Genomic DNA, 25,429 nt, shown 5'->3' on the forward strand with positions numbered 1-25,429 from the left:
GGCAGAGGCAAGCAAATCTCTAGGCCAAGGCCAGCCTGGTCTACATAGCAAGTTCCAGCCTAGCCAGGGCTACATAGTGGGACCCTATCTTAAAACAAAACAAAACACCCAAACCAAAAACAACAACAAAAAACCCACAACCCGGCAGTGGTGGCGCACAGCTTTAATCCCAGCACTCAGAGGCAGGTGGATTTCTGAGTTCCTAGAACTCATAAACTAGGCTGGCCTCAGACTTGGAGATCCACCTGCCTCTGCCTCCCCAGTGCTGGTCTGAGTTATCCTATTGATTTAAAGAGACCAACCTGGGCTATAGGAGTGTGTGCATTAAAGAAATTTATTACACATATTAGAAGTGTATTTTACTGCTGTCATTTTATCACTTTACAACATAAATTATCAGTAAAAATAAGCATACATCATATTGCAAAATAATATATATGTATGTAATATATATTATTTCTTGTGACTTTGAGACAGACACTCCAGCCTCGGCTTCCACTTTGCTAGGGTGACAAGCATGGTCACCCTGACCGTTCATTAAGACGTTGCATCAGAAAGAGAGCTTTAGCGTGTGGCATGGACAGAACTGAGTCATCCTGACTAAAGTCAGGGCTTCCAAAGAGTGGTCACTGGAGCCCAGCACCTTCTGAAAGCGGGTTAGAAGCCTGAATCTGAAGCCTTCTAGCAGCAGGAATAAGGCAGGGTTGCCAACTCCTCCAGAGATGTGGACACCGGGTAAAAGCTGAGAACTGTTTGGGCATCACAGGAAGGAACTAGGTCAGGAGAGCTCGAATTAAGAGGAAGCAAAGTTAAAAAAAATAAAAATAAAACTTGAAACTGGAAAGTCACAAGGGGCCAGGCGGACAGAGAAGTCAATGCCAATAGAATAGATAATGATCTTAGGTGTGGCCAAAAGGTGCAGCCTGGCCTAGAATTCCCCAAAGAAGGCTGGGGGCGTGGTCAGGGTGGAGACACCACCCACACCCCAGTGAGGGGGCTGGGGGCGTGGTCAGGGTGGAGTTCCCGCCTAGAATACCTAGTGAAGGGCTGGGGGCGTGGCCAGGAGTGGAGCCCTGCCTGGAATCCCATAGTGATGAGCCGGGCAGTAGCTTCGATGCGGGTTTTGATTATTCCAGTGTTTCCCCTTGCGATGAAAGCGAGAAGCTTGACAGCGGGTGGGTTGCAGCAAGAGGCCCAACCTATTCATCCCTCAGGATGCTCGGTGTCTTCTGAGTACGTACTCTGTGGCACCTGTAAGTGCTGTGGGGCGCAGGGCTAGCTAGCTAGGCCTCCCTGGGTGCTCAGGGGTTAAGGCCTGTCTGGCCACGTGAGCGTACCTAGCGACTGAGCCACAAGCCCTCCTACCTGCGGGCTGGCCGATCTTGCACTCACCATTGCTCAGGACCTGCACAGTCCTGCCGGTTCCACCCGGCAAAGGTACGCGCCCGCTGTTCCTTCCACTCCGCTCGCGCTCAGCAAACAGGTTGTCCGGCCTGAGAAGCCAGCTCGGGTCTCCTCCCTGCCACCCATGCCAGACAGCCATCCAGGACCCAGCTGCCACCGCCCACCCTGCGTCCACTCACTCAGCCTTCCAGACGGGTAAGTCTCCATCTGAGCTCATCTTAAGGGCGTTACGCACCCAAGTGATCCCATCTCAGGCTCCCGTGACCCCCAAGTTTGCTCCGGGTGCCCCCCATGGAACCCGGAAGCTGACATCCTGTGTGGGCATCTGACACAGTTTCAGAAAGTTCGAGCGGCTGCAGTTTCTGCCCTGGCACAGTGCCCAGGACGCTCCTGCCCAGCCTTCAAAGGGTCATTGTGAGCGCAGGCAGTGGCTGGGGAGGCTGGTCCCTGATCCCCTAGCAGGATGGGGTAAGGGGACCCTAGTTCCCATGGGAGGCTGGCCTGCAGTTTGGAGAGATGACAGAAAAAGTCGGGGTACTCCTGAACGAACTCTGAGTTTTTCTGGAACTCTCCCTGAGGGTCACCCCATATTTCCAAGGCATGAATGTGCCACCTGTCCTGGGTTACACATTGTGGGGACAGGAGTCGATAGGAGCTGTCAGCTCCCCAGGGCATGTCTGTCAGGAGAACTGCACAATGAGGGTGGAATGGATAGACAGATGCCTGACAGGGTTGACAGAGGAGTTGGGAGGGGCACAGGAATTGCTTCCGTGCCATTTGCCCCAAAACAAAGAACAACAATTCCCTTCAGGAGAGTGTGTCCAGCCAGCCCTGAGGTTACTTTATTCTGGACAGGAAAGGCTCAAGACACCGGTGGACTTAGCATTGGGAGTTCCAACTACCGGCCGTTGCCCTGGCCCAGCCTCAGTTTCTCATTTTGCACAGTGGACAAACCAATGCTACAGTAGCAGGCGCTGGGGCTCTGTGGGTCCTTGTTCCCAACTTAGTTCCCCGTTATTAGGCACAAGATGAAGTGAGGCCCAGACAGGGGCAGCGGCTCCCCCAGGCTGCTCAGTAGAGTAAGATTGTCACGCAGGGGCCTTAGAGCTGACCCCCTAAGAAACTGCTCCAGGATCAACACCTAGAAAAATCCCTGCGTGTCTGGCCTGGCACTTCCGTGTGGCACCAGTTCTGGGGAAAGTCCACGCTGAGAATTTAGGCTCAGTCCTTCCTCCTGGGCCTGGCCTGGTGCCAGAGAGGCAGTGTTTACTCAGGGTAGAACCCAACACCCTTCGTGGCCGAGGTCAGTGGGGCACTTGGCTACGGGGCTGGGCTGCCTAACAACGACGTGCATTTACTGTATGCTACGTATACTGGGAACAGGCTCAGAAATTCATAATTTTATCTTTTCAGCTTTTGGAGACAGGTTCTTACATAGCCCAGGTTGGTGTCCTTAAGTAGCCAAGGTTAACCTTGAACTCTTCATCTTCCCCCCTCTACCTCAGTGGCTGGGGTGACAGGTGTGCCCCACCACATGTGGCTTGTTCTACCTTAGGAAGACACAAACGAGAACACTGGAGGTGAACTGGCGTCTGGGTGGTGGCAGACCTAGGCAGAAGGTTAAGGCCCAGGCAAGTGTGCTGAGAGTGGAGGGAACCAGGGGCGGGAGGCAGGCAGCTGTCACGGTGGGTGCGAGCCCTGGAGGGCTGTGCACAGATGGAGATGGCTCAGTGTTCATGTGCGACCTCTGGTGGCTGACAAGGAGGTGCCTGTCAGGAAGAGCAGGTGCAGTGTTCAGGGTCAGGGAGGAAGGAAGGTTGGCAGGACATCAGGACACACACAAACCCGGCCCCAAAGTTCAATTATCGAAAGGGCGCTCAAGAGCTATGGACTGTTTTGATCTAGAGACAGTGCCTGCCAGCCACATGCTCATGGAGCCCCCACCTCAGGGGTCTTTCCTCCTGGCGTACCCCTGGACCATACGGACCACTATTTGGAATAAGATTTGGCAAATGCTTGGCACTCCATAAATGCACAAATAGCCCCTGGAGGGTGCCTAAAGTCTGTGACACTGTAGAGGACACAGAGGTGTGGTTGTACAGACAGCTGCAGACTGAGTGACACACCCTCCCAGGCCTATATAGTGAGATCTGGGGCAGCCTGGTCTACAGAGTGACACCAGCAACAACCTCTCCCCCGCCCCAACAACAGAAAGCTGTGAGAAAGACTTTTACAGACAGGGAAACTGAGGCAAGGACTCTCACCGCAGCCTTGATTGGCCTCCCTCCTTGCCCCAGATGCCAGCTCCCTCAGACTTTCCCTGTGCTTTACTTTGTGCACTTGTGGTGATGAATATGGCCCCACAGCTCAGCGCCTGGACCTCACTGTGCAGTCCAGGCTCCTCTGGAACTGACAGTCATCCTCCTGCCCCAGCCCTCCCTCATGAGTGCTGGGATAGCACTGGGATAGCAGGTGTGTGCCATCAAAGCTAGCTATTTACAAAGTCTAAATTCCTTTTATTAACAGTGCATGTGGTGCAATCACACGAGTGCACACGCACCGTGGAAACGCACTGGGGACAGCTTTCCGTTGCTTCTCTCCTCCATGGTGGGCCGTTCAATGCTCTCCCGGCCTCCCTCCTCCCCGGGATCAGTCTGAGCTCCATCTTTGAGTCTTTGCACAGGCCATGCCTGCTTCCTCCACTGAATCTGGCCCTCAGGCTCCCTCTCCCTACTGTCCGGACCTGGATCCCTGCCTCGCCTTTGCCCGCTGGCTGGCGCAGCCTCCATTCTGGCCCTCCTCTCGAGATCAGGGCCTGCTCCTCCCTCCTTGCGGACCCAGCAGTGTACACCATTGAAGCTCTTGGGGCATTTTTACATTCCGGTCAGACCTGTCCTGCCACATCTGAGGGGACATCACACCCTTCAGTGACCCCCGACTCCACCCCCACCCCACAACCCTGCCCTCCTTGCATGCCTTAGTTTCCCCAGCTGTGCGAGAATAGGCAAGCAGAGTCCTAGAGGACTTGATTCCCATCCTACAACCCCTTTCTCGCCTGCAGACACTGCCCCCTCCTGGCTGCCGTCGGTACTACAGCCCGAATACGCGTGTGCATCTGCTTCACCGCGTCTCTCTCTCTCTCTCTTTTTTTTTTTTTTTTCCCCGAGACAGGGTTTCTCTGTGTAGCCCTGGCTGTCCTGGAACTCACTCTGTAGACCAGGCTGGCCTCGAACTCAGAAATCCGCCTGCCTCTGCCTCCCAAGTGCTGGGATTAAAGGCGTGCGCCACCACCGCCCGGCCAGTCTCTACACACTGTACTCTCTGGTCTAGAGTCAGTGACAGTTTTCCCTATCTTAACTAAAGTATACCGTCTATCTGTTTGGCTCTGTACTCCGGGGCAGCTTACTGTCTGTTCGGCCCTCTACCAGAACAGTCTCTATTTCTTTTTCTTTTAATGATTTTATTTATTTTATATATATGACGAGTACACTGTAGCTGTCTTCAGACACCAGAAGAGGGCATCCGATCCCATTACAGATGGTTGTGAGCCGCCATGTGGTTGCTGGGAATTGAACTCAGGACCTTTGGAAGAACAGTCAGTGCTCTTAACCACTGAGCCATCTCTCCAGCCCCTTTCTTTTAATTCTTAATCTTTAAATAAGTATTTATTTGTGTGTGTGCACACGCACATGCCGTAGCGGAGACCAGAGGACAACTCGTGCAGTTCCGTAGTCTCTATTCTGTGTGGCGTGAGGATCGAACTCAGGACCTCAGGCTTGGCAGCAAGCTTCCCCCCCCCACGCACAACTGTTTCACAGGACACTGGACAAGGTTATCCTTAGGTGCTGAGGATGGGTCCAAGTACTGTAGAGGCTGAGGCAGGAGGATTGTGAGTTCCAGCATAGCCTAGGCTACAAGTGAGGCCCAGCCTCAGAACAATAGCAGAACCCGCCCTAGGTGGTGCTGGTGCGGTAGGTCTGCAAGCATGGAAAAGAATCCTTAAACCCTTGGAATCAGGTGCGACTATCATTCCCACTGCCAGATGGGGAAACCGAGGCACAGACCCACTCCCACTCGGTGGCTTACAAAGACACAAACCACTGCGGTGCCCCTTTTAGCCCACCTACCCACTCTGCCATGCAGAACCTAGGATTTCGTTACCCATAAAGCTACATGCCCAAATAGCACAGAGTGGGGGAGTAACTTCCCGAGGTCACACAGAGAAGACGCAAAAGACCCAAGATTGAGCCTCCAACTTTGAGGGTCTGAGAACACACGTTTCTTCTCCTGGCACAGCCGGGGCACGACAGTCGCCGTGGGGTCCCCAGGTGCACAAGTGTTCACTGTCGCGCTGGCTGTCCTGGAACTCACTCTGTAGACCAGGTTGGCCTTGAACTAAGAAGCCTCCACCTGCCTCTGCCTCCCAAGTGCTGCGGCTAAAAACCAAGACAGCCCAGAGATTTTGCTGAGATTGTCATGGCCAACTCTTCATTAACCGTCAAAACCCCTCGGGCATGCCCGCCTTCTCCAGGGAGCTCCAGCTTTGCCTTCACTGTCACTTCCTCCTCCAGTGGAGAGGTGACAACTGGAGGTTGTTAGTGCCCCGCCCTTTGACCTTGGGCTGGGCTGGGGATCCCGCATTCTTTCTAGGGAAGAATTTGTGGGCGGGGCCAGCACTAGCCCCGCCCCCGTACAGGTGACTTCCTCCTACCTTAAGCCCAAGTGTAGGCTACCCCACTGGACCTTTGTAAAGCTAAGGCTCCGTGGCAGGCGCTGAGGGGGAGGCGGTCTTTGAAATAGGAACCTGCTTGACCCAGGAAAAGCCGGGAATACGACTGGGTTGTCTGGGAAACGGTTATGGTTTGTTTTTTTGTTTTTTGAGAAAGGGTCTCGCCGGGCAGTGGTGGCGCACACCTTTAGTCCCAGCACTTGGGAGTCAGAGGCAGGCGGATTTCTGAGTTCGAGGCCAGCCTGGTCTACAGAGTGAGTTCCAGGTCAGCCAGGGCTACACAGAGAAACCCTGTCTCGAAAAAAAAAAAAAAAAAAGTCACATTGTAGCCCAGGCTGGCCCAGACCTCACTATGCAGACAGGGCTGGCCCCTAACTCACAGAGATATTCCTGCCTCTGTCTCCTCAGTGCTAGAATTCAGGCTGGAAAATCGATTTTTTTTTTTGACGCGTTTACTCTCGTTTCATGGGTTTGGTGTCTTCCTGCGGACGGCTGCGAGCCATGTGGGCGCAGTTCCCACGGAGGCTGCCAGGGGGTATCTGATGTCTGGAGCGGGACACACAGGCGCGTGAGCAGCTACCTCGGGGCGGGGACTTGAACTCGGGTTCTCAGGCTTTCATATCAAACGTCCCAATGCAGTCAGGGCAAACTCTTAACCCACCTGCAGAACCCTCCCCGCCGCGCCCCTCCACATACTTGCCCCTTTGCCCCGACTCCCTCGCGAAGCTCCTTACGCACGGGCCGCCCGGGCCAACCTCGATGTGTGTGCGTTTCGTACGCGCGACAGCAGCCGCGCAGGACCCGGGACTCCGTTCCGCCTGGTTGTGTCCGCTCCGGTTTTCCCCGACAGCCGCGGTCCGTGCGTTCCGCTGCCCCGGCCGCGGGACTCGGCCCGGCTTTGTGGGGATCCAGGTCCGGATCGTGCTTATCCGGAGCGGATCGCGGCGGGGCCGGCGGCCGCTTCCCGGAGGCGTGCCCGGCTGGGGCGGGGCGGCCCCCGACCTGAAGGAGGAAGAGCAGGTGCAGCCGGGAGCGGCTGGCGGAGCCCGAGAAAGGCGGGAGCGCGGCCCCGACCCCGCCGCGGCCACCCCCAGCGCAAAGTGGGGGGCTGATTGTTTCCAGGCCCCCCCAGGTCCATGGTGGGGGCTCCCTGACTGTTTCCAGGACGCCTGCTGTGCACCATGGCGGTGAGATTCCAGGCGAGTGGTGCCGGGCACGAGTGGTGATCGGAATGGGAGTGGGACCCGGGCTTTCAAAACCCTGTCCGCCTGCTTAACAGGCAGGGAAACTGAGGCTCGGAGAGGCGCGGTGGCTCGCCTACGGCGAGATAAATCTGCGAACTAGCCCCAAGAGCCGCCTCTTGGAGCTTCCTCAGCCGCCTCACGCCACAGACCTGAGTTCGAATCCCACTGAGGTCGCCCGTGTGTGATCTTGAAAGTGGGTAGCTGTGTTTTGTTTCGTTTCTTGGCCACTAGCATTTATTGAGCACCTACTGTGTACACAGTTTAAGGAGCCTGGCGGGTCGGATGACTGTAGCCAGTTCTAGGGACCCTGGAGGGATTTTGCCCTTCCGGCGCGGAGCCCAAACTCCTACACTGGGACAGTAAACTGAGACCCGGCTGCCGGCTCACACGCCGAGCTTCATGTCTGCCAGTTTAGGAGGAAGAGGAATGACCTTCCCCAGGCCCTGCCGAAGGACCTGCCCGCGCGCCCTGGCCGGGGGAGGGCCGGGTGGGGAGCCAGGGCCCGGGCAGGTGCCTAGTCCCACCCGGTCCCCTCCGGCCTCAGGCTCCTGTTGTCCGCAGGTGGCAGGGGCGGAGCCAGGCGCTCGCCTGGAGGGGCGGGGCCGCGGGGCTTGGATCTAGCATTTTTAAACCTCCCTCTTGTGGTTTTCAAACTCTCCCAAAGCTCCGCACTGTGGGGACAGCATAAGGTCCCTAGAACCTCCATCCCAGACAACCGGAGCGCCCGGACTCCGTGGAGTCCGTGGAGGAAAAGAGATTAAACTGTGACACCCGGGACTCCAAGGAGAGGGGGTGCCAGATACATATGTTGGAGGGCACCTTAGCCCCAGGGCTCTAAAGGCTGAATAGGAGTTTGCCAAGGACTATAGCTGATGGCAAGTCCCCTGGGCTGAATGATGGAGAGGTCTGGTCTTCCACAGCTAAAAGAAAGAGCCAGGGCCTGCGGGGCACAGTTGAGAAATCCGTGGATGGGCAGGGATGGGGAGCCGGGGTCATGTCAATCCTTAAGGCACTAGGTAGCCCCAGAGGGTTTTAGACAAAGCCTGTGACCAGCCTACACCAGCTGGGACAAGCTGGGACAAGCCTGGCCACCTGCCTCCCCTCCCCCTAAGGAGCCCTGGCACACTTGGGAAAGCCAAGAAATAAATTCCACAGTGGAGTGCCGATGAGCCTTCAAAGTGCCACTTGAAGATCTTTACCAGGGTTTGTGGAGGTCCCCATGTGCCTCCTCCATGTGAGGAGGAAGAGGCAGGAGGATTGCCGTGAGTGTGGGGCTAACCTAGGCTGCAGTGCAAGATCTCTGACCACCCAAAAGTAAACCAAAGCCCAGGCATCAGAACTGCGGAGCTGGGGAGATTGGGGGGGACTGCAGCCCAGCAGAGAGGGGGGCCTGGCAGGTGGGGTCACGTGACACGGAGATGACGTCCTGAGGGATTCGGCTCTCAGTGGGGGTGTCTGGACCTCCCTACCCAGGCCAAGAGAAGGCTCTGACTGGAAAGTGCTGGGGAGGCAGCCCGCGGAGGCTGGGATGGTGGGGAGCAGACAGAGCAAGGGTCACAGGAGGGAGGAGAGGCATAGTGGTGTGAGCCTGACTGACAGGGATGAGGACTGTGGGGAGGACGGCGACGGCGACCCTGAGGAAGGTGGAAGCCACGGAGCCCTGAACCTGCCGTGGGGCGTATGCACTGTGGAGGGTGGAGGGCAGTGGGCATCATGGCCTCCTCCTGCCCCATGAGCCTGTCTCTGTCCCTACTAGGTGGCAGACATGGAAGAGCTGACCATCTGGGAACAGCACACAGCCACACTGTACAAGGTGAGCTGAGGCCTGCCCGTCCAAGGGCGCCCCTGGGTCTGGGAAGTAATCTCTTGCGTTACCTGTGTCCCTCAGGACCCCCGCCGTGGCTTTGGCATAGCTGTCTCTGGAGGCCATGACCGAGCCAGCGGATCCGTGGTCGTGTCTGATGTGGTACCCGGAGGCCCTGCTGAGGGCAGGCTCCAGTGAGGCTTGGAGAGGGCAGGCGGGGGGACAGTGTGGGGGGCAGAAAGCACCTGGCACCTTCAGCTCTGTCCACAGGGCCTGGCCTCCTTGGCCTCATGTCCCTCCCACTTCCTGGTTCTGGAGGCTGGGCAGCGCCCAAGGGCAGGAAGGCAGAGAACTGGAGCAGACAATCCTGGACTGTTCTTTGAAAGCAGGGCAGTTTTCTGAGACCTGTAGACTGAGGCTCCAGGAGTCTGGGTGGAAGTGGCTCCTGGCCTGGAGGCACGGATGAGTGACAGAGGAGGGAGAGACAGAGAGATAGAGAGGCACAGAGACCAAGAGACCAACATCACCTGATGGTGGGAGGAGAGGGGAGGACTCAGGGCAGCCCGAGTCTCCTCACTGGAGCCACTCCCTCAGGACCGGGGACCACATCGTCATGGTGAATGGTGTCTCTGTGGAGAATGTCACATCTGCCTTTGCCATCCAGATCCTTAAGACCTGCGCCAAAACAGCCAACATTGTAAGTGGACAGAGGCGGGGACGCTGAGGGGTTTTTTTATTATTATGAGTACACTGTCGCTGTCTTCAGACAGCAGAAGAGGGCATCGGATCCCATTACACATGGTTGTGAGCCACCGTGTGGGTGCTGGGAATTGAACTCAGGACCTCTGGAAGAGAAGTCAGCGCTCCTAATCTCTGAGCCGTCTCTCCAGCCCCCGGGGAAACTGAGTTCTAACCCAATAAATAAGGCAGGTGGCCCTGTGATACCGGAGATGGAACCACACGCTTTGTGTTTTAGAGTTTTGTTTTCTGGGGGGTGCTAGGATTGGAACGCAGGACACCCTGTACACTGAACCTGTGCTCCACCCTGACCACGCCCACGGACACTCACTGGGGGATTCTAGGCGGGGCTCCACCCCTGACCGCGCCCCCACGCCCTCACTGGGGGATTCTAGGCGGGGCTCCACCCCTGACCGCGCCCCCACGCCCTCACTGGGGGATTCTAGGCGGGGCTCCACCCCTGACCGCGCCCCCACGCCCTCACTGGGGGATTCTAGGCGGGGCTCCACCCTGACCACGCCCACGGACACTCACTGGGGGATTCTAGGCGGGGCTCCACCCTGACCACGCCCACGGACACTCACTGGGGGATTCTAGGCGGGGCTCCACCCCGACCACGCCCACGGACACTCACTGGGGATTCTAGGCGGGGCTCCACTCTGACCACGCCCACAGACAATCACTAGGGGATTCTAGGCGGGGCTCCACCCCGACCACGCCCACGGACACTCACTAGGGGATTCTAGGCGGGGCTCCACCCCTGACCGCGCCCCCACGCCCTCACTGGGGGATTCTAGGCGGGGCTCCACCCTTGACCACGCCCTCACTAGGGGATTCTAGGCGGGGCTCCACCCTGACCACGCCCACGGACACTCACTAGGGGATTCTAGGCGGGGCTCCACCCCTGACCGAGCCCCCACGCCCTCACTGGGGGATTCTGGGCGGGGCTCCACCCCTGACCACGCCCTCACGGGGATTCTAGGCGGGGCTCCACCCTGACCACGCCCCCATGCCCTCACTGGGGGATTCTAGGCGGGGCTCCACCCTGACCACGCCCCCACGCTCTCACTGGGGATTCTAGGCGGGGCTCCACCCCTGACCACGCCCCCACGCCCTCACTGGGGGGATTCTAGGTGGGCTCAGTTCTCTTTTTCCTGTTAATTTTTCTTAATCTCATTCCATTTTCCTGGTTGATCTTTATTTTTTCTTTAATGGCTTTTTAAAAAGAAATGTCTGTGGGTGTTTTGTCTACCTGCACGTCTATCTGTGCTCCAGAAGGGATCATCTGATGTGGGAAGTTACCGACAGTCGGGAACCACCTGTGGGTGCTGGGAATCGAACTCAGGACCTCTGCAAGAAGAGCAGCCTGTGGTCTTAATGGCTGAGCCATCTCTCCAACCCCGATATTTAGTTCTTGATCTCGTTGCCTCAGTCCCTGTATAGTCCCTGTAGATACTGAGCGTCCTGGGACACTTCCGCTTCCCACCGAATCAGTCAGATCGCAGGAGGTTTGGCTGCTGCGGTAGTTGTGCTGCTGTCGGAGCGCCTGCCCTGAGCTGACGCGCTGGCCCTTGTTAGATGATGACTTTGGTGTTGGAGGCCGGAGAGGCAATGGATCCGCTGGGGTTTTTCTGGGTTGGGGGGTCTCTCTCCTCTTCCCGCCTCTCCTGACACCTCCTCCCGGCTGACAGACGGTGAAGCGTCCCCGCAGGGTCCAGCTGCCTGCCGCCAAGGCTAGCCCAGCGTCTGGCCACCAGCTCTCAGACCAGGAGGAAGCCGACCATGGCCGGGGCTACGACGGGGACTCCTCCAGTGGCTCAGGTCGCTCTTGGGGAGAGCGTTCCCGCCGGTCCAGGGCAGGTCGGCGCGGCAGGGTGGGCAGCCACGGGCGCCGGAGCTCGGGCGGCGGATCGGAGGACAACGGTCTGGACCTGATGTCTGGCTACAAACGCTTGCCGAAGCAGGACGTGGCGATGAGGCCACTGAAGTCCGTGCTGGTGAGACGAAGAAACAGCGAAGGTGAGGCACATTGGGCTGCACCCCCAAACCAGAAGTCAGGCCCGGGGCGTGGTCGGGGAGTGCGTGTCCCCCCAGAAGCCCCGGTGGAGGGGCTGGGGGCGTGGTCGGGGAGTGTGTGTCCCCCCCGGAAGCCCCGGTGGAGGGGCTGGGGGCGTGGTCGGGGAGTGTGTGTCCCCCCCGGAAGCCCCGGTGGAGGGGCTGGGGGCGTGGTCGGGGAGTGTGTGTCCCCCCCGGAAGCCCCGTGAAGGGGCTGGGGGCGTGGTCGGGGCTGGAACACTTGCCTAGATTGGAGGCTGAAGCGGGAGGGTTGCAAATTACTTCAAAGCCAGCTTCAATGATTTTGGCCTCTTAGCTGAAGAGCCCTGCCTCAGTTTCCCTCCTCTTCCTTCCAGAGTTTGGGGTGAAGCTAGGCAGTCAGATCTTCATAAAACACATCACAGAATCCGGCCTCGCCGCTCGGAACTGTGGGCTGCAGGAGGGAGACCTTATCTTGCAGGTGAGCCCAGGCTTGTGCTTCAGGTGGGGAAACTGAGGCCAAGGAAGGCAGTGCCATGTTCCCAGCCTCAGGAATTATTTCCGGTCCTTTACTTCTACCCGGCTCCTTTCAGATCAACGGAGTGTCCAGTGCTAATCTGTCCCTGAGTGACACACGAAGGCTCATTGAGAAGTCGGAGGGGGAGCTGACGTTGCTGGTGCTGAGGGACAGTGGGCAGTTCCTGGTGAACATCCCCCCCGCCGTGAGCGACAGCGACAGCTCCCTAATGGAAGGTGAGGGCCGAGGCCGCTGCTCCTGGAGGCTCACCTGGGGTGAAACCGACCTAGAGCCGCCCAGCAGGACCAAGCCGGATTTTGTGAGGTTCACCCCTAGCTCGTCAGGGCCTTCTTGATGGTTCCCTGTGTGACAAGACCGACATTACCGCAAGAAGTAGGTGTGACCCTGGCTGACCTGCTGCCCTTCTCCCACAGACATCTCAGACCTGACCTCGGAATTGTCCCAGGCGCCTCCTTCTCACATTCCTCCACCACCTCTGAAGGGCCAGCGGAGCCCTGAGGACAGCCAGACGGACTCCCCAGTGTGAGTGAAGGATGCTGGTCTGTGAGGGCCACACCTCATGTCTGTGCACCCCTGCTCTTTGCAGAGGTGACCCTGAATCTGTGGGGTCCCGTGCGGAAGCACCACCGACTCACTGGAATCTGTCATCCCACCCAGGGAGACCCCGCAGCCCCGGCGGCGGCGGGACCGGTCAGTGGATTCAAGAGCCATCGCTGACCCAGGTGAGACTGAACACTCTAGGGCTCCCTCACTTGCAGCCGCCGTGCGGAACCAGGCCGGAAGCAGAGATGACATAGGTGGTTGTTGAGGGAAGAGGTGCCCGAAACCCAAGGGTGAAAGGTGGGGCCAAGAGAGGTAGCTTGGCAAACTGCTCCGGGTTCTACCTCAACTCTAAGGGGCTGCGGGCATGGTCAGGGGTGGAGCCCCAGCCTAGAATCCCTCAGCAAGGCTGGCTTGTTGCTAGGAGCAGTTTTTTGTTTTTTGTTTTTGTTGTTGTTTTGTTTGTTTTTTGTCCTCTGAAGGAGTGAAGGCTCCAGGTTTTGGTTTCTCTTGCAGAGTGTCCTGGAGAAGGCCGCTGTGACATTTACCGGGTCCCTAGCCGCCAGAGCCTAGAGGACCGTGGGTGGGTACTGAGGACGAGCGTGTGGTGCCGTGGGCCCCACATTCTGTCTCCTTGATTGTGGAATGTCATTAACTGTCATCTGGGCTGTTTGGAAAACCAAGTCCTGTAAGGGGTGAGGGCAACCCTCCACCCCTCCACCGCGGGCCTGATTGTCCCTCTCTCTGGTAGCTACAGCCCCGACACTCGGGTCGTGCACTTCGCCAAGGGCACGAGCATTGGTCTGCGCCTGGCTGGCGGCAATGACGTGGGCATCTTCATATCTGGGGTGCAAGCCGGCAGCCCAGCTGATGGGCAAGGCATCCAGGAAGGGGATGAGATCCTGCAGGTGACACAGGACAGCTGGCCTGGGGAGTATGCCCCTGGATCCTCCTGGCGTTCCCCTACACCCCGCTCCTGCCCCCCTGTCCCTTTTGTTGCCCAGACTGGTTTGGAACTGGCTATTCCTCCCACGTTAGCCACGTGAATGTTGGAATCACAGGTCTGTGCCCCATGCCTGGCTTTTTCCATGGGTTCTGGGGATCTGAACACAGGTCCTGGTGCTTGTACAACGAGTGCTTTCCCCCGTAGCTCTCATGAGCCCCAGAGAGTTTTTCACAGTGGCGTCCGTCCTCTCTCAGGACGGCCCAAGGCTTTCGAACCTGGTTGTTTGTCCTGAACCTTGTCCCCAGGTTGTGTGCCCTGGACCTTGTCTGTGATGCTCAGAGGCTGGGAACACCTGGGGAGGCAGAGTCTGGGGTTTGGCAGGCAGCGGCTCCATTCCCAGCCTCCTCCCGTGCCCTTTCCTGGCAGGTGAATGGTATGCCATTTCGGAACCTGACTCGGGAGGAGGCTGTGCAGTTTCTGTTGGGGCTGCCTCCAGGAGAGGACATGGAGCTAGTAACACAGAGCAAGCAGGACAGTGAGTGTCTCAGCTTGTGGCCAGCCTGGCAGAGGGCTGAGGTCCACATTCACCAAGATCCAAGGTGGGGCGGGACTGAGAATGGCAAGCTCTGGCCTCCACTGGCCCGGTGTGGTGGCGCAGGCCTTTAATCTCTGCACTCAGGTGGCAGACAGAGGTAATGGTATTTCTGTGAGTTTGAGGCTAGCCTGCTCTACATAGTGAGACTATCAAAAAAATAAAAAAATGAAACAAAGACCAGAAGCTAGTGGGTTGAGCACAAGCTGGGCTGCTGTGTGGCCCCACAGGGACAATACCCTGGTCCATCTGAGCAAATCCCTGGGACAGATGGGCCCCTCAGAGTCACACAACCCCCTCTGTCCCCAGTCTTCAGGAAGATGGTCCAGTCCCGTGTGGGTGACTCCTTCTACATCCGCACACACTTTGAGCTGGAACCGAGCCCGCCCTATGGCCTGGGCTTCACCCGCGGTGATGTCTTCCACGTGGTGGACACGTTGTACCCAGGCTCTGGGCCAGGCCAGGGGCACAGCAGCCATGGGGGCCTCTGGCTGGCCGCCCGCATGGGCAGAGATCTCCGAGAGCAAGAACGCGGTGTCATCCCCAACCAGAGCAGGTAGGGGCGCTCACCATTCCCCACTGCTGAGGGCTCCCTGGGAGAGGCCGCGGAAGTATCCTGCAGCCACTGTAACGAATGAGCACTTACACGGCTTTACTCACTCGTCTTTGAGGGAGAGCTCCCAGTATCCATTCCATCCAGAGTACCAGCATCTAGGGCCCCACATTTCTTGGCTGTGGCCACATTCTCTCTCTTCAGAATTGGGCACAGCCTCTCCCACCTCCTCTCCTCTCCGTTCAGAACCCCATGGTGACTCTGAGTCCTGGGATGATCCCTGAAATCTGCAGTTTAGAGGCCTGAGCTTGAGTCCGCACCCACTCTCTGGTGATATGACCCCAGAATCAGAAACCCTGCCTGGTTTGGGGCCGGTTCTGACTCCCAAGTCCCCTGTGCCCCCTAGGGCCGAGCAGCTGGCTAGCCTTGAGGCCGCGCAGCGGGCCGCGGGCGTGGGACCAGGCGCCTCAGCTGGCTCCAACCCACGAGCAGAGTTTTGGCGACTCCGAGGTCTCCGCCGAGGGGCCAAGAAGACAACCCAGAGGAGCCGTGAGGACCTGTCGGCGCTGACCAGGCAGGGACACTACCCGCCCTATGAGCGTGTGGTGCTTCGAGAAGGTGGGTGGCTGTAAGCATGGGGTGGGGGAGGTGCGGACGACTCATTGAAGGAGAGGGGACCCTTCTCCCAAGGTCACAGAGGCCCAAGGCCATCACCAGCTTTCCCCAAGATGCCTCACTTCCTGTGAGTAAGAAGCCTGTCATTCCAGCACTCCTGAGGCAGGGGGGGTTTCTGTGAGTTTGAGGCCAGCCTGGTCTACATGGAGAGTTCCAGGACAGCAAGTGAGACCCTGTCTCAAATAAATAAATGACTATAAAATTTTTTATGAGACATACAAGATACAGATGCGTGGGTCTCTCAGCCCACGTGTCCTCATTCTACACAGATGGACAGACTGTATCTCAATAAAACTTTATATATAAAATTAAGCCAAAAGCCAGACACAGCGAGGCTGTGGCTTCTTCTAATAGTCCCAAGTAGCACAAGGAGCCATCCTTCTGCCTTAGCTTCTTCCCATGCTGGGTGAGCACCCTGGCCCCAGAGCCTGGCCTTGTCACTCTCTCCACTTTCCAGCCAGTTTTAAGCGCCCCGTGGTGATCCTAGGACCAGTGACAGACATTGCCATGAAGAAACTGACAACAGAGATGCCAGAACAGTTTGAGATTGCAGGTGAGACACGGCATCATGGCAGCTAGGGTGAGGACATGGGGCTGTTCCCCATCCACCCACCTGGACCTAGGCCAGGCATCATCAATCAACATGGACCCTCAGAATCCTTAGCCACTGTACCAGGAGGCCTCCTAGAACAGGCAAACACTGCCTTTTGTTTGTGGAGAGCTGTTCCGGGGTTTTTGTTTTGTTTTGTTTTTTAAATTTTTTTCATTCCTCCTGTGATCAGCCTTGAAGCAGGAGGGTGACTAGTTTCAGGGCATCCTGGTCAACTTACTAAAACCACATATTCGAATCAAGGCTCCACCCCATCATAAAATGGTCCTGGTGACCAGGTGGAGGCAGGGGGAGTCCAGGTCAGCTCTGACTACATACAGAATTGGAGGCCAGTCTGGGCTATATATCAAACCCCGTCTTTAAAAGCATTAAATAAAGGAGGAAACTGAGACATGACTCCAGGTGTGCACTTAGCAAGTGGAGTGGCTCTGGGGGTATGGGGAGCCTTAAAGGGCTGTGGGAGGCTGGGTGTGTCTCACACAGAGAACCAGATCTTACAGGTTTCAGGACACTTAGAAAGGAGGCCACTGGAGGAGGCTGGGTAGGGTCCAAAGGGCAAAGCTACCAGCCACCTCACTAGTCATCAGGTGATACAATCGCTGGGGTCCATGTGCAGAAGAATGGAAAGTTGGGCCCCTGATGGGCTCCCTGCAGCAGCACTCAGTGGAATATCACTCAGCCAGGAAAAATGAAGGACACACTACAGGGTCTGGCTCCTGGAAGGCTCCTGCAGTCAGCATAGCCACACAGCCACAGGGACAGGAATTGGGATGGGGGCTGAAACCAGTGTGTAGTAGGGAGTAAGGCTCCACAGGACCACCCTGTGCAAGGCTCACAGTAGCTTCAAGGGCCTGGCCACCATGGATGTGCCATTAGCGGGATCCCCCTGCCTCCTCAGAAAGCGTGTCCCGGACTGACAGCCCATCCAAGATCATCAAGCTGGACACAGTACGGGTGATCGCAGAGAGGGTAAGCGTGGGGATGGGAAGCCCATGTGCTGTGTCCCAGCTTCACCCTTGAGTCCCCTCCAGGGAGCTGGGCACTGGGGACGAGTGCAGGACTCAGGACTCCCGCACTCCGGAGGCTGACTGTCATGAGTTAAGACTAAGCTGCCATACACAGAAAGACCTGTCTCAAAGGGAAAAAAAAGTAAAAAATGACACAAAATCTCTCGGCAATGGAGGTGGCTGAGTACACTGTGATCCCAGCTCCCTGGATGCAGAGGCAGGGGATTCCTGGGGTTCCTGCAGATCTGGCCAATAGATGAAACCCAGGATCAGACACAAAACTGTGACCGTGAGAACCTGTGGTCCACTGTCACCGCAGACTCTTCCTCTGTCTCAGGACAAGCACGCGCTCCTGGATGTCACCCCCTCAGCCATCGAACGCCTCAATTACGTGCAGTACTACCCCATCGTCATCTTCTGTGCCCCGGAGAGCCGGCCGGCCCTCAAGGCCCTCCGGGAGTGGCTGGCCCCTGCCTCTCGCCGCAGCAGCCGTCGCCTGTACTCACAGGCCCAGAAGCTGCAGAAACACAGTGGTCACCTCTTCACGGGTACGTGGGGGGGCAGACGTGGGGGGGTCGCTGCTGAGGGCGGGCAGTAGCTCCTGCCTGCTGACTCTGCCCTGTCTCCCACAGCCACCATCCCCCTGCACAGCACTAGTGACTCCTGGTACCAGGAACTCAAGGCTGTGATACAGCAGCAGCAGGCTCGGCCGATCTGGACCGCGGAGGACCAGGTGCTGGGTGGAGGGAGGCCATAGGCATGACCTAGGTGAACACCATAGGGTAACCAAGTTGTGGCTTCCTAGTCCCCAGTAGCCAATATAGCACCGAAAGAACCCTTAGGGAAGAAAGCCTAGATGGTGGGCAGAGGAGCTGGGGCTTTGTGGGGTGCTTAGGAGTTGGTCAGAGTTGAACTCCCGATGAAGATGTGAGACTTGGCCTAGAATCCAGAGGCACCCATCAGAGGTCCACAGGTAACCAGGGCACGGGGCGGCAGAGACTGGCATTCACAATATACCCGTCCCCACAGCTGAACGACTCATCTGAGGACCTTGACCTGCCGGGCCATGGCCTGGCCGCTAGCTCTGGAGACCTCAGCTGTGACAGTCGGGCCAACAGCGACTATGAGGACACCGATGGCGAGGGTGCCTATACGGACAGAGAGGAGGGACCCCAGGACGTCGATGACGAGCCTCCTCCCATGGCCCTGGCCCGGTCCTCAGAGCCCGTGTGGGTAGACAACCACCAGGGGCTGATGGGTCATGGGATGACCACAGCAGAGTGGGAGACACAGGTGGGCACTGGCCCTGCAGGGTGGGGAGTACATGATCTCACCCCGACATCCGGCACAACCCCCTCCACACATGTCAGCCGGGGTCACTGCCTGCCTCCTCTTCCCTCCAGGCGGACAGCCGATACACCCGGGACCAGAGGCACCAGGACAGCATGCTACGGTAAGCGCCCACGAAGGATGCAGGCCTGACAGCGCCTCTCGGGCCACTCCACGCCCGCATGGCTCAGGGCTTCCTGAAGGAGCGGGCGTTGGGGCTGGGGCTTCATAGGGTGTGAAGGAATCCCAAGTCCCAACATTTAAATACCCAGCCTTGCTCGTCCTTGTGCCCACCCTGCCAGGTGGGGTCGGTGTGGGAGGTTGAGGTCACACCCTGCCACCAAGGCCCGGAACCTCCCTCCTGCCCCTAGGACCTACAAGCACGAGGCCCTGAGGAAGAAGTTCACAAGAGCCCGGGATGGCGAATCCTCTGATGAAGGCTATGACTGGGGCCCAGCCACTGACCTGTGACCTTTGCAGTCACCAGCCTGCCACACGCCATCAAGCTTCTGACCATTTAATAAATCTTTAAATTTTTTTTACATTAGAAAATAATACAAGACTGAGGGCTCTTTGGTCCCTGCCGGCCAAGGGGTGACCGTGCTGGGGACGAAGGCACACATGGGCGGGGCAGTCACAGGTATACCGGCTGTTCCTGTCCCGTGAGCAGTCGGTAGGTGGCAGCTGGCATGGTCTTGATGTGGATCTAGGGGTCAGAGGTGAAATGTCAGAAGGGTCAGGGTGTCAGTGACGGGGTCAGTTCGGGTAGGACAGGATAAGGGGTGACAGGGTCAGGTGACCCCCACACACTTCTCTTGTCTCTGTGAGTAGCTGGATGATGCGCGCATGGGGCGTGGCCACCACGCTCTGCCCGTTGACCTCGATGATGCGGTGTCCAACGCGGACTCCACCACGCTCGGCCGCGCCCCCACGCAGCAGGCTGCAAATCTGAGGGGGACAGTGCTCAGGTCCCGCCCCTAGGCTATAGGCTAGCCCACACGCCACACCCGACCTGGGGGTCCCAGCCTCACGATGCCATCCTCCACACAGAAGCCCAGCTGCTCGCGCACATGGGGCCGGCGGATGACAGCCGTGGTGACTGGTGGGCAGTGGATGATACTCAGCGTCACGGATGAATGTCTCCGCACCTCCTGGGGGACCCACCATGCTGCTCAGGCCTCGGTGGGCCTCAGTTTACCCACCCGTCAATCTCCCAGGCAACATAAGACCCAGTTAATGGGCTCCTATGCACCCTACAAGGCCCCTGGGGACCCGGTCCACAGAGCCCTGACTCACACGCACAGCGGCCTGGCAGGCGGCCAGCGACAGACCCACCAGGCTGGTTCCGTTGATGGCAGTGACGCGGTCCCCTATGCTAAGGGCCCCACAGCGCTCAGCAGGGCCCCCATGGAGCAGGTTGGCAATGACCGCGGTGGGCAGCAGCGATCCCCAGCCCGACTCAACTAGCGCAACACCCAGGGCTTCGCCAGGCCGCTTCTGGATGCAAACCTGGGGACCGAGCCGTGTTCAGGGGGCGGAGCGTAGGGCGGGGTCTCAGCAGCAGCAGGGCCACATTTAGGGGCAGTGTGGGCGGAGCGTAGGGAGGGATCAGGCCCAATGCGGGTTGGGCTCAGTGAGGCGGGGCCTCGGGGTGGGAGCAGCAGGCCAGGGGATAGGGCCTTGGCCCCTCGGGTGACTGTGTGCTGCGGCAGCAGAGCAAGTGCTCACCTCCCTGCAGTTCTGGCTGTTGCAGAAGTGGTCCAGGTCGCCGTTGTGCGGGTGGCTGGCAGCGGCTGAGGGCTGCGTGCCCACCTGGCTGGGGTCTATCTTGTTCTCCTGCAGGAACTGGCTGTAGGCGATGCTGAAGGCCTGGCCGATGGCTTGTGCAATGAGCTGGGCCTGTGGGAGGACACTATATTCCTATATGTCCTGCAAAGTCTCGGCTCCAATGCTCACACCTGCAAGAAACCCCGCGGTTTCTAAGTCAAGCACTCTCGTTATATGCTCTGGAGGGGGCATGGCTCATGGCTGCTCACATCTTCAGAATGGAAGACATGGCACAGCATCTTGTAAAGTCGCCGCTGGCGGTCCTGGGGAGTTGTCCTCCTGGCCAGCCGCCTCCGGGCCATCAAGACCAGCACAGGCCCAATGTCTGCGATGTAGGAGATGGTCTGCAGGGCGTGGTCCATCAGGGCATCCTGTGGGCACGTGCTGGGTGGGCTGAGGGCCTCTCAGGGACCCCCAAGTGTCCATGAGAGTCAAGGCCCAGCCCTCGGGGTACCTGGGAGTCAGCAGCTAGCACTTTGACACGCTTGGTGGAGACAAAGATGTCCACCTCCACCATGGGCTGGGTCTCACCTTCAGGGGCCTGCAGTGTAGGGAAGGACGCAAGAGTTCCAGGTGGCTGGGAGACCACGCCCTACAGCCCGGGAACCCTACCATGGCTCACCTTGACGCGGTCCATGGCCTCCTGCGCCTGCCCCATGCGTGTGCTGGGTGGCGGGCTGCGCTCTGACAGCAGCTGGGTGGAGCCCAGGTATTTGGCCGCGAAGACGACACCATCCATGAGCTCCTCCTGTCCACAGGGACCCGGAACTGTGGATAACAGCGAGGGGCGTGGCCAGGCCCGCCCATCATGAGGCCGGTCCACAGACTCTGGGCCCCCCAACCCCTCAGCTGTCTGTTGTTCAGGGAACTCATGGTTCTGACCCACGGCTTAGCACGCACAGGACCCTGTAGTAGCCGACTCCAGAGGGCCCAGTGTGTGGTGGCCAGCTCTGTACCCGCCACGCTCAGGAATGCTGGGACTGTTCCCCTCCTGTGAGGCACCCTCAGGGAGAATGGACCCAAAACAGGGTGCAGGGCTCACAGACCCCTCTTGCAGAACCTTCTGACCAGGTCGGAGCTCAGGGCCTCATGGTGGTGTCATGAATCCCTAACGTCCTAGAATCGGGCAGGGCCAGCAGTCTAGCTCAGTGGGCAAACGCACTTCCAGGCAAGCAAGAGGTCCTGAGTTCGATCCCTGGGACACCACAAGGTGGGCAGAGGACCGATTCCCACCAGTAATTTTCTGCCATATGCAATAGATGCAAAATGGAAGATATAAGATCAAGGCCGTTTTCCATGAAGTCTCTCCAGTCAGCCCAGGCCTCTGAGAGTCTAGGTCCTCCATATCCCTGAAGCAATTCCACCCATGGTTCCTGAGTCCACGACCTTGCTCATAGTTCCAGATCATTCTGCTTTGTCATTACTTTTTTTTTTTTAAACTTTGAGCTGCCGGGCAGTGGTGGGGCAGCCTTTAGTCCCAGCACTTGGGAGGCAGAGGCAGGCGGATTTCTGAGTTCGAGGCCTGATCTACAGAGTGAGTTCCAGGACAGCCAGAACTACACAGGGAAACCCTGTCTCGAAAAACCAAAAAAAAAAAAAAACAAAAAAACAAAAAAAAACACAAAACCTTTGAGCTATGGAGCCAAAGCTGGTATGGAACCTGCTGCTATCCCCCTGGCTCAGCTTCCTGGAGGCTAGAATTGGGTGGGAGGCACCACATTTGGCCCCGTTTCACAACTTCCACGTTACCCCAACACTAACAGCTGGGGCTCTAAATGTTCCCTTTTGAGTAAGACCCTATTCCTTCTGTGGTTCTAGAACTTTCCAAACTACGTAGATCTGGGCAAAATTCTAAGAGCTTGGCCTTCCTGCAATAAATCCCAGCATCCACCTTGATTCTAGAACCTTTTGCGATACAGAGCCACATGGCCTGCTCTTACCTGCAGCACTCACTGACATGGGAGAGTTCCAGAACATTCCAGTCCTGCAAACTGCTTATTCCCAGGCCTTTAGGGTAGTGATCGGGAACCCCAGAGGCCCTCCGTTCCCACTTTCCTGGCACTAGGCCCTGGTTGCCGCCTCAACTGGCTGTTTGAATGTGCTGTGAGGATCTGAACCTAGGTCTTTGCACTTGTGTGTCAAGCACCCTCCCGCTGAGCAGTCTCCCTAACCCTGAAGAATTTGCATAAAACTATAAATGCCATCTTTAGCTCACAAGACTCCCCAGGGCAGCCTGGAGCTGGCCTCTGCCAACCAGTGTACTAAGGTGCGTCGTTCTACAGCTTATGTCACCTCTTTGACCACCTAGGACCTGCTCTAATTCAACTGTCCTCGCTAGACCTTGATCATCACTGGTAAACGTTGTGTCATATTTGGCAGCCCGCTTTTGGGTTGCTCTAGGACATTCTGATTCCTGTGTGAGAATGGACACTCACCCTCCGAGACAGCAGGGCATGAGGCCAGGGTCTCCCGGCTCTGGAAGATAGAAGAAGGGTAGGGCTGAGTCCCCAGTCATGGCTGAAGGTCAGGGGTCAGAGGGGGTGGGCACTGTTACCTGGGTACCCACAGGTGGTTCCCGGTGTGTCACCAGGGGTGCTGTCTCCAGCCAGGGCTCCGGGGAGCTGCTGGAACTCCTGCTGTCTGCTGGCTCTGCCGAGGCCCCTTCCATCCACCCCGGGTCACCATCGTGGTCCTCTGGTGGCTGCAGAAGGCGGGGTGCAGTCTGTGTAGGATCTGGGGGAACAGATTGGGCAGGCGAAGAGGCCTCACACCTCAGCAGACCCAGAAGGTCATCCCCGCCTGCCTCAGCCGACAGAAGCCCACCAGCATCTGAATTCTCCTGGGTGGCTAGGCCTTGGCCAGTGGCAATGTGCAGGGGACAGGGGGCTCCGTCTGAGAACGGGCCACCCAGGTCACTGGGTAGAGCTTCCAGCTGCTGAACCAGCTCCCGCACACCGGATGCATCCAGCTCCATCTCGCTCAGGGTATCAGGGCCTCTGGGCCCTAAGGCCCACTGGCTGTTAGAGGGGTGGTCCTCAGAGGGCATCTCGGGGCCTTTGGGCTCCTCCAAGTCCATGGTTGCGGGCCCTGGTGGATGCTGGGGTCCTGGCAGGAACTCCATGTCAGGGACCCAGGTTAGGCCGGCACTGTCACCAAGCTGGAAGACGAGGGCTCTGACTGTGGATCTCGAAGGCAAGCCATGGTCCTACAGGTGACAGGTTCCGTCCCCATGGGGCCTGGCCAGGAGGAAAGGACCCCATTTCACACAGAAGCCAGCCAAGAACTCAGGCGTCTGACCCAGATCTCAGACTCCGGACTTCAGAACTCAAGCTCTAGACACTAGAACTGAGGCTGCGGCCACAGAACTCAGGCTTCTGTCCCTAGAACTCAGGCTCTGGCCTCTAAAACCCAGGCTCCGGACCCCAGAACTCAGGCTTTGGGTCGTGGAACGCAGGCTGCTCCTCTAGAATTCAGGCACTGGTCCTGGGAACTCAGGCTCTGAGCCCTAGAAGTCAGGCTCTGACCCCTAGAACTCAGGCTCCGGCCCCTAGAACTCAGGTTCCGGCCCCTAGAACTCAGTCTCTGACCCTTTAAACTCAGGCTCCGTTCCCAGAACTCAGATTTCAGGTTCAAAACTCAGACACCGTCCTCGGGAGCCCGTCTGGTCCCGCGCGGCCCGCAGTACCTGTGCCTCCGGCCCGGGCGGGATCATCGGGTCCGCCCGTCCTTCCAGGAGAGTCAGCAGCTCTCTGGGATCCCAGCTTTGGAACCGGATCACTGGTCAGTGTACCATCCAGGACGATTGCGCATGCACACTCTCACGGAGCCTGCTGGGAAATGTAGTCCTCGCGGCCGCGCTCTCCTTCCGTGGACTTGCCAGGGTTGCAACATAGATAGTAAAACATAGGTTCGAATCCCCAGACTCCAGGGACGGAGGGACGGCCCAAACTGGCTTTTCTAGTCTAAAATTGGGTTCCGCATCACTTCAGGGTGCAAACGGCTGAGGTTGGACGTGGCCAGAAATCAGGGAGGGTAATAGTAAAGAGACAGTGACTTGAAAATTTGGAGTACAAAAGAAAAGTGAGGATGGAAGGTATTTAGAACGGACTTCCAGTTTGGATCCCAGTAAAGATCTATAACGGCACAATCTAGACTTGAGTCGACACCGGAATTTACATCACAGTCCTACTTATAGACTAGGGACAATAATAATCCCCAAACTTAACTGTGTGTTCTAGAAGAGTTCACCCGGTTAGGTTAGCAATGAGTCTAGAAGACTCTTGAGACATTCTTATGTAGCCTAGGCTGACTTCGAACTCCTGATCCTCCTGCCTCAGCGTCCTGTGTCCAGCCAGCCTGGAGGTGCTGGGAGTGGAACCAGGCTGCTACCAAGCCCCAATTACCACACCTCACCTTCTTCTATTCTTATAGGTATCGCCATGTAGAGTAGGCTGGTCTGGACCTCACAGGCATCTACTCACCTCTGCCTCCCAAGTGTGGGGATTAAGCGGGAGTTTACCACACCGGCTATTCTTATGTTTAAGCCAAGATCTCATATAGCCTAGGCTGACCTCAAACTTGCTGTGTAGGACAGAGCAACCCGAACTCCTGATCCTCCTGCCTCCACCTCCACATCACAACTGACTGTCCTTACTTTTGAGCTTTCAAAAGTTCCACATTGGATATAAGCATGATTTTACTGTGACATTTAAAGTAAATAAAGGTCTAAATCCTTGTTGTTGTTTGACACAGGGTTTCTCTGTGTAGCCCTGGCTGTCCTGGAACTCACGGTAGTAGACCAGGTCGTCCTTGAACTCAGAGATCCTCCTACCTCTATCTCCAGTGTACTGGGATTAAAG

General features: G+C 57.6%; 2 protein-coding genes and 1 long non-coding RNA gene across 8 annotated transcripts; 1 reads left to right on the forward strand and 2 right to left on the reverse strand.

Moving 5' to 3' along the window:
- Positions 1 to 371: 371 nt before the first annotated feature.
- On the reverse strand, positions 372 to 1,531 carry LOC143435793 (uncharacterized). The gene is made up of 3 exons (XR_013106195.1): positions 1,393 to 1,531; positions 1,037 to 1,260; positions 372 to 749 (listed from the first exon to the last, which is right to left on the reverse strand). It is a non-coding gene; the product is annotated as an uncharacterized LOC143435793 (long non-coding RNA).
- Positions 1,250 to 19,305, forward strand: Tjp3 (tight junction protein 3). Of its 2 annotated transcripts, none has more exons than XM_076919293.1 (21): positions 1,250 to 1,599; positions 9,134 to 9,190; positions 9,266 to 9,375; positions 9,776 to 9,878; positions 11,611 to 11,938; positions 12,331 to 12,434; positions 12,547 to 12,706; positions 12,905 to 13,013; positions 13,149 to 13,213; positions 13,548 to 13,614; positions 13,783 to 13,939; positions 14,404 to 14,512; positions 14,879 to 15,125; positions 15,529 to 15,740; positions 16,255 to 16,350; positions 17,306 to 17,376; positions 17,752 to 17,962; positions 18,047 to 18,147; positions 18,444 to 18,707; positions 18,818 to 18,867; positions 19,115 to 19,305. In XM_076919293.1, the coding sequence occupies exons 2-21, from the start codon at positions 9,143 to 9,145 to the stop codon at positions 19,212 to 19,214; spliced, it is 2,712 nt and encodes a 903-aa protein (XP_076775408.1). In that variant the 5' UTR covers positions 1,250 to 1,599; positions 9,134 to 9,142; the 3' UTR covers positions 19,215 to 19,305. The 2 variants fall into 2 exon arrangements, with proteins under 2 accessions (XP_076775408.1, XP_076775407.1); XM_076919292.1 differs by lacking the exon at positions 1,250 to 1,599 and adding an exon at positions 7,160 to 7,332.
- Positions 19,245 to 24,411, reverse strand: Apba3 (amyloid beta precursor protein binding family A member 3). 5 transcript variants are annotated; one of them, XM_076919297.1, is made up of 12 exons: positions 24,256 to 24,411; positions 23,394 to 23,806; positions 23,119 to 23,303; positions 23,006 to 23,045; positions 21,193 to 21,338; positions 21,025 to 21,111; positions 20,780 to 20,941; positions 20,472 to 20,642; positions 20,040 to 20,252; positions 19,775 to 19,894; positions 19,554 to 19,691; positions 19,245 to 19,449 (listed from the first exon to the last, which is right to left on the reverse strand). In XM_076919297.1, exons 2-12 carry the CDS (start codon positions 23,689 to 23,691, stop codon positions 19,378 to 19,380), a joined length of 1,632 nt encoding a protein of 543 aa, XP_076775412.1. In that variant the 5' UTR covers positions 23,692 to 23,806; positions 24,256 to 24,411; the 3' UTR covers positions 19,245 to 19,377. The 5 variants fall into 5 exon arrangements, with proteins under 5 accessions (XP_076775412.1, XP_076775413.1, XP_076775411.1 ...); XM_076919298.1 differs by having other exon boundaries at positions 23,125 to 23,303; positions 24,256 to 24,353; XM_076919296.1 differs by having other exon boundaries at positions 23,137 to 23,806.
- Positions 24,412 to 25,429: the final 1,018 nt, after the last annotated feature.

The sequence above is a fragment of the Arvicanthis niloticus genome, chromosome 22 (assembly GCF_011762505.2).
Source record: "Arvicanthis niloticus isolate mArvNil1 chromosome 22, mArvNil1.pat.X, whole genome shotgun sequence".
NCBI lineage: Eukaryota > Metazoa > Chordata > Mammalia > Rodentia > Muridae > Arvicanthis > Arvicanthis niloticus.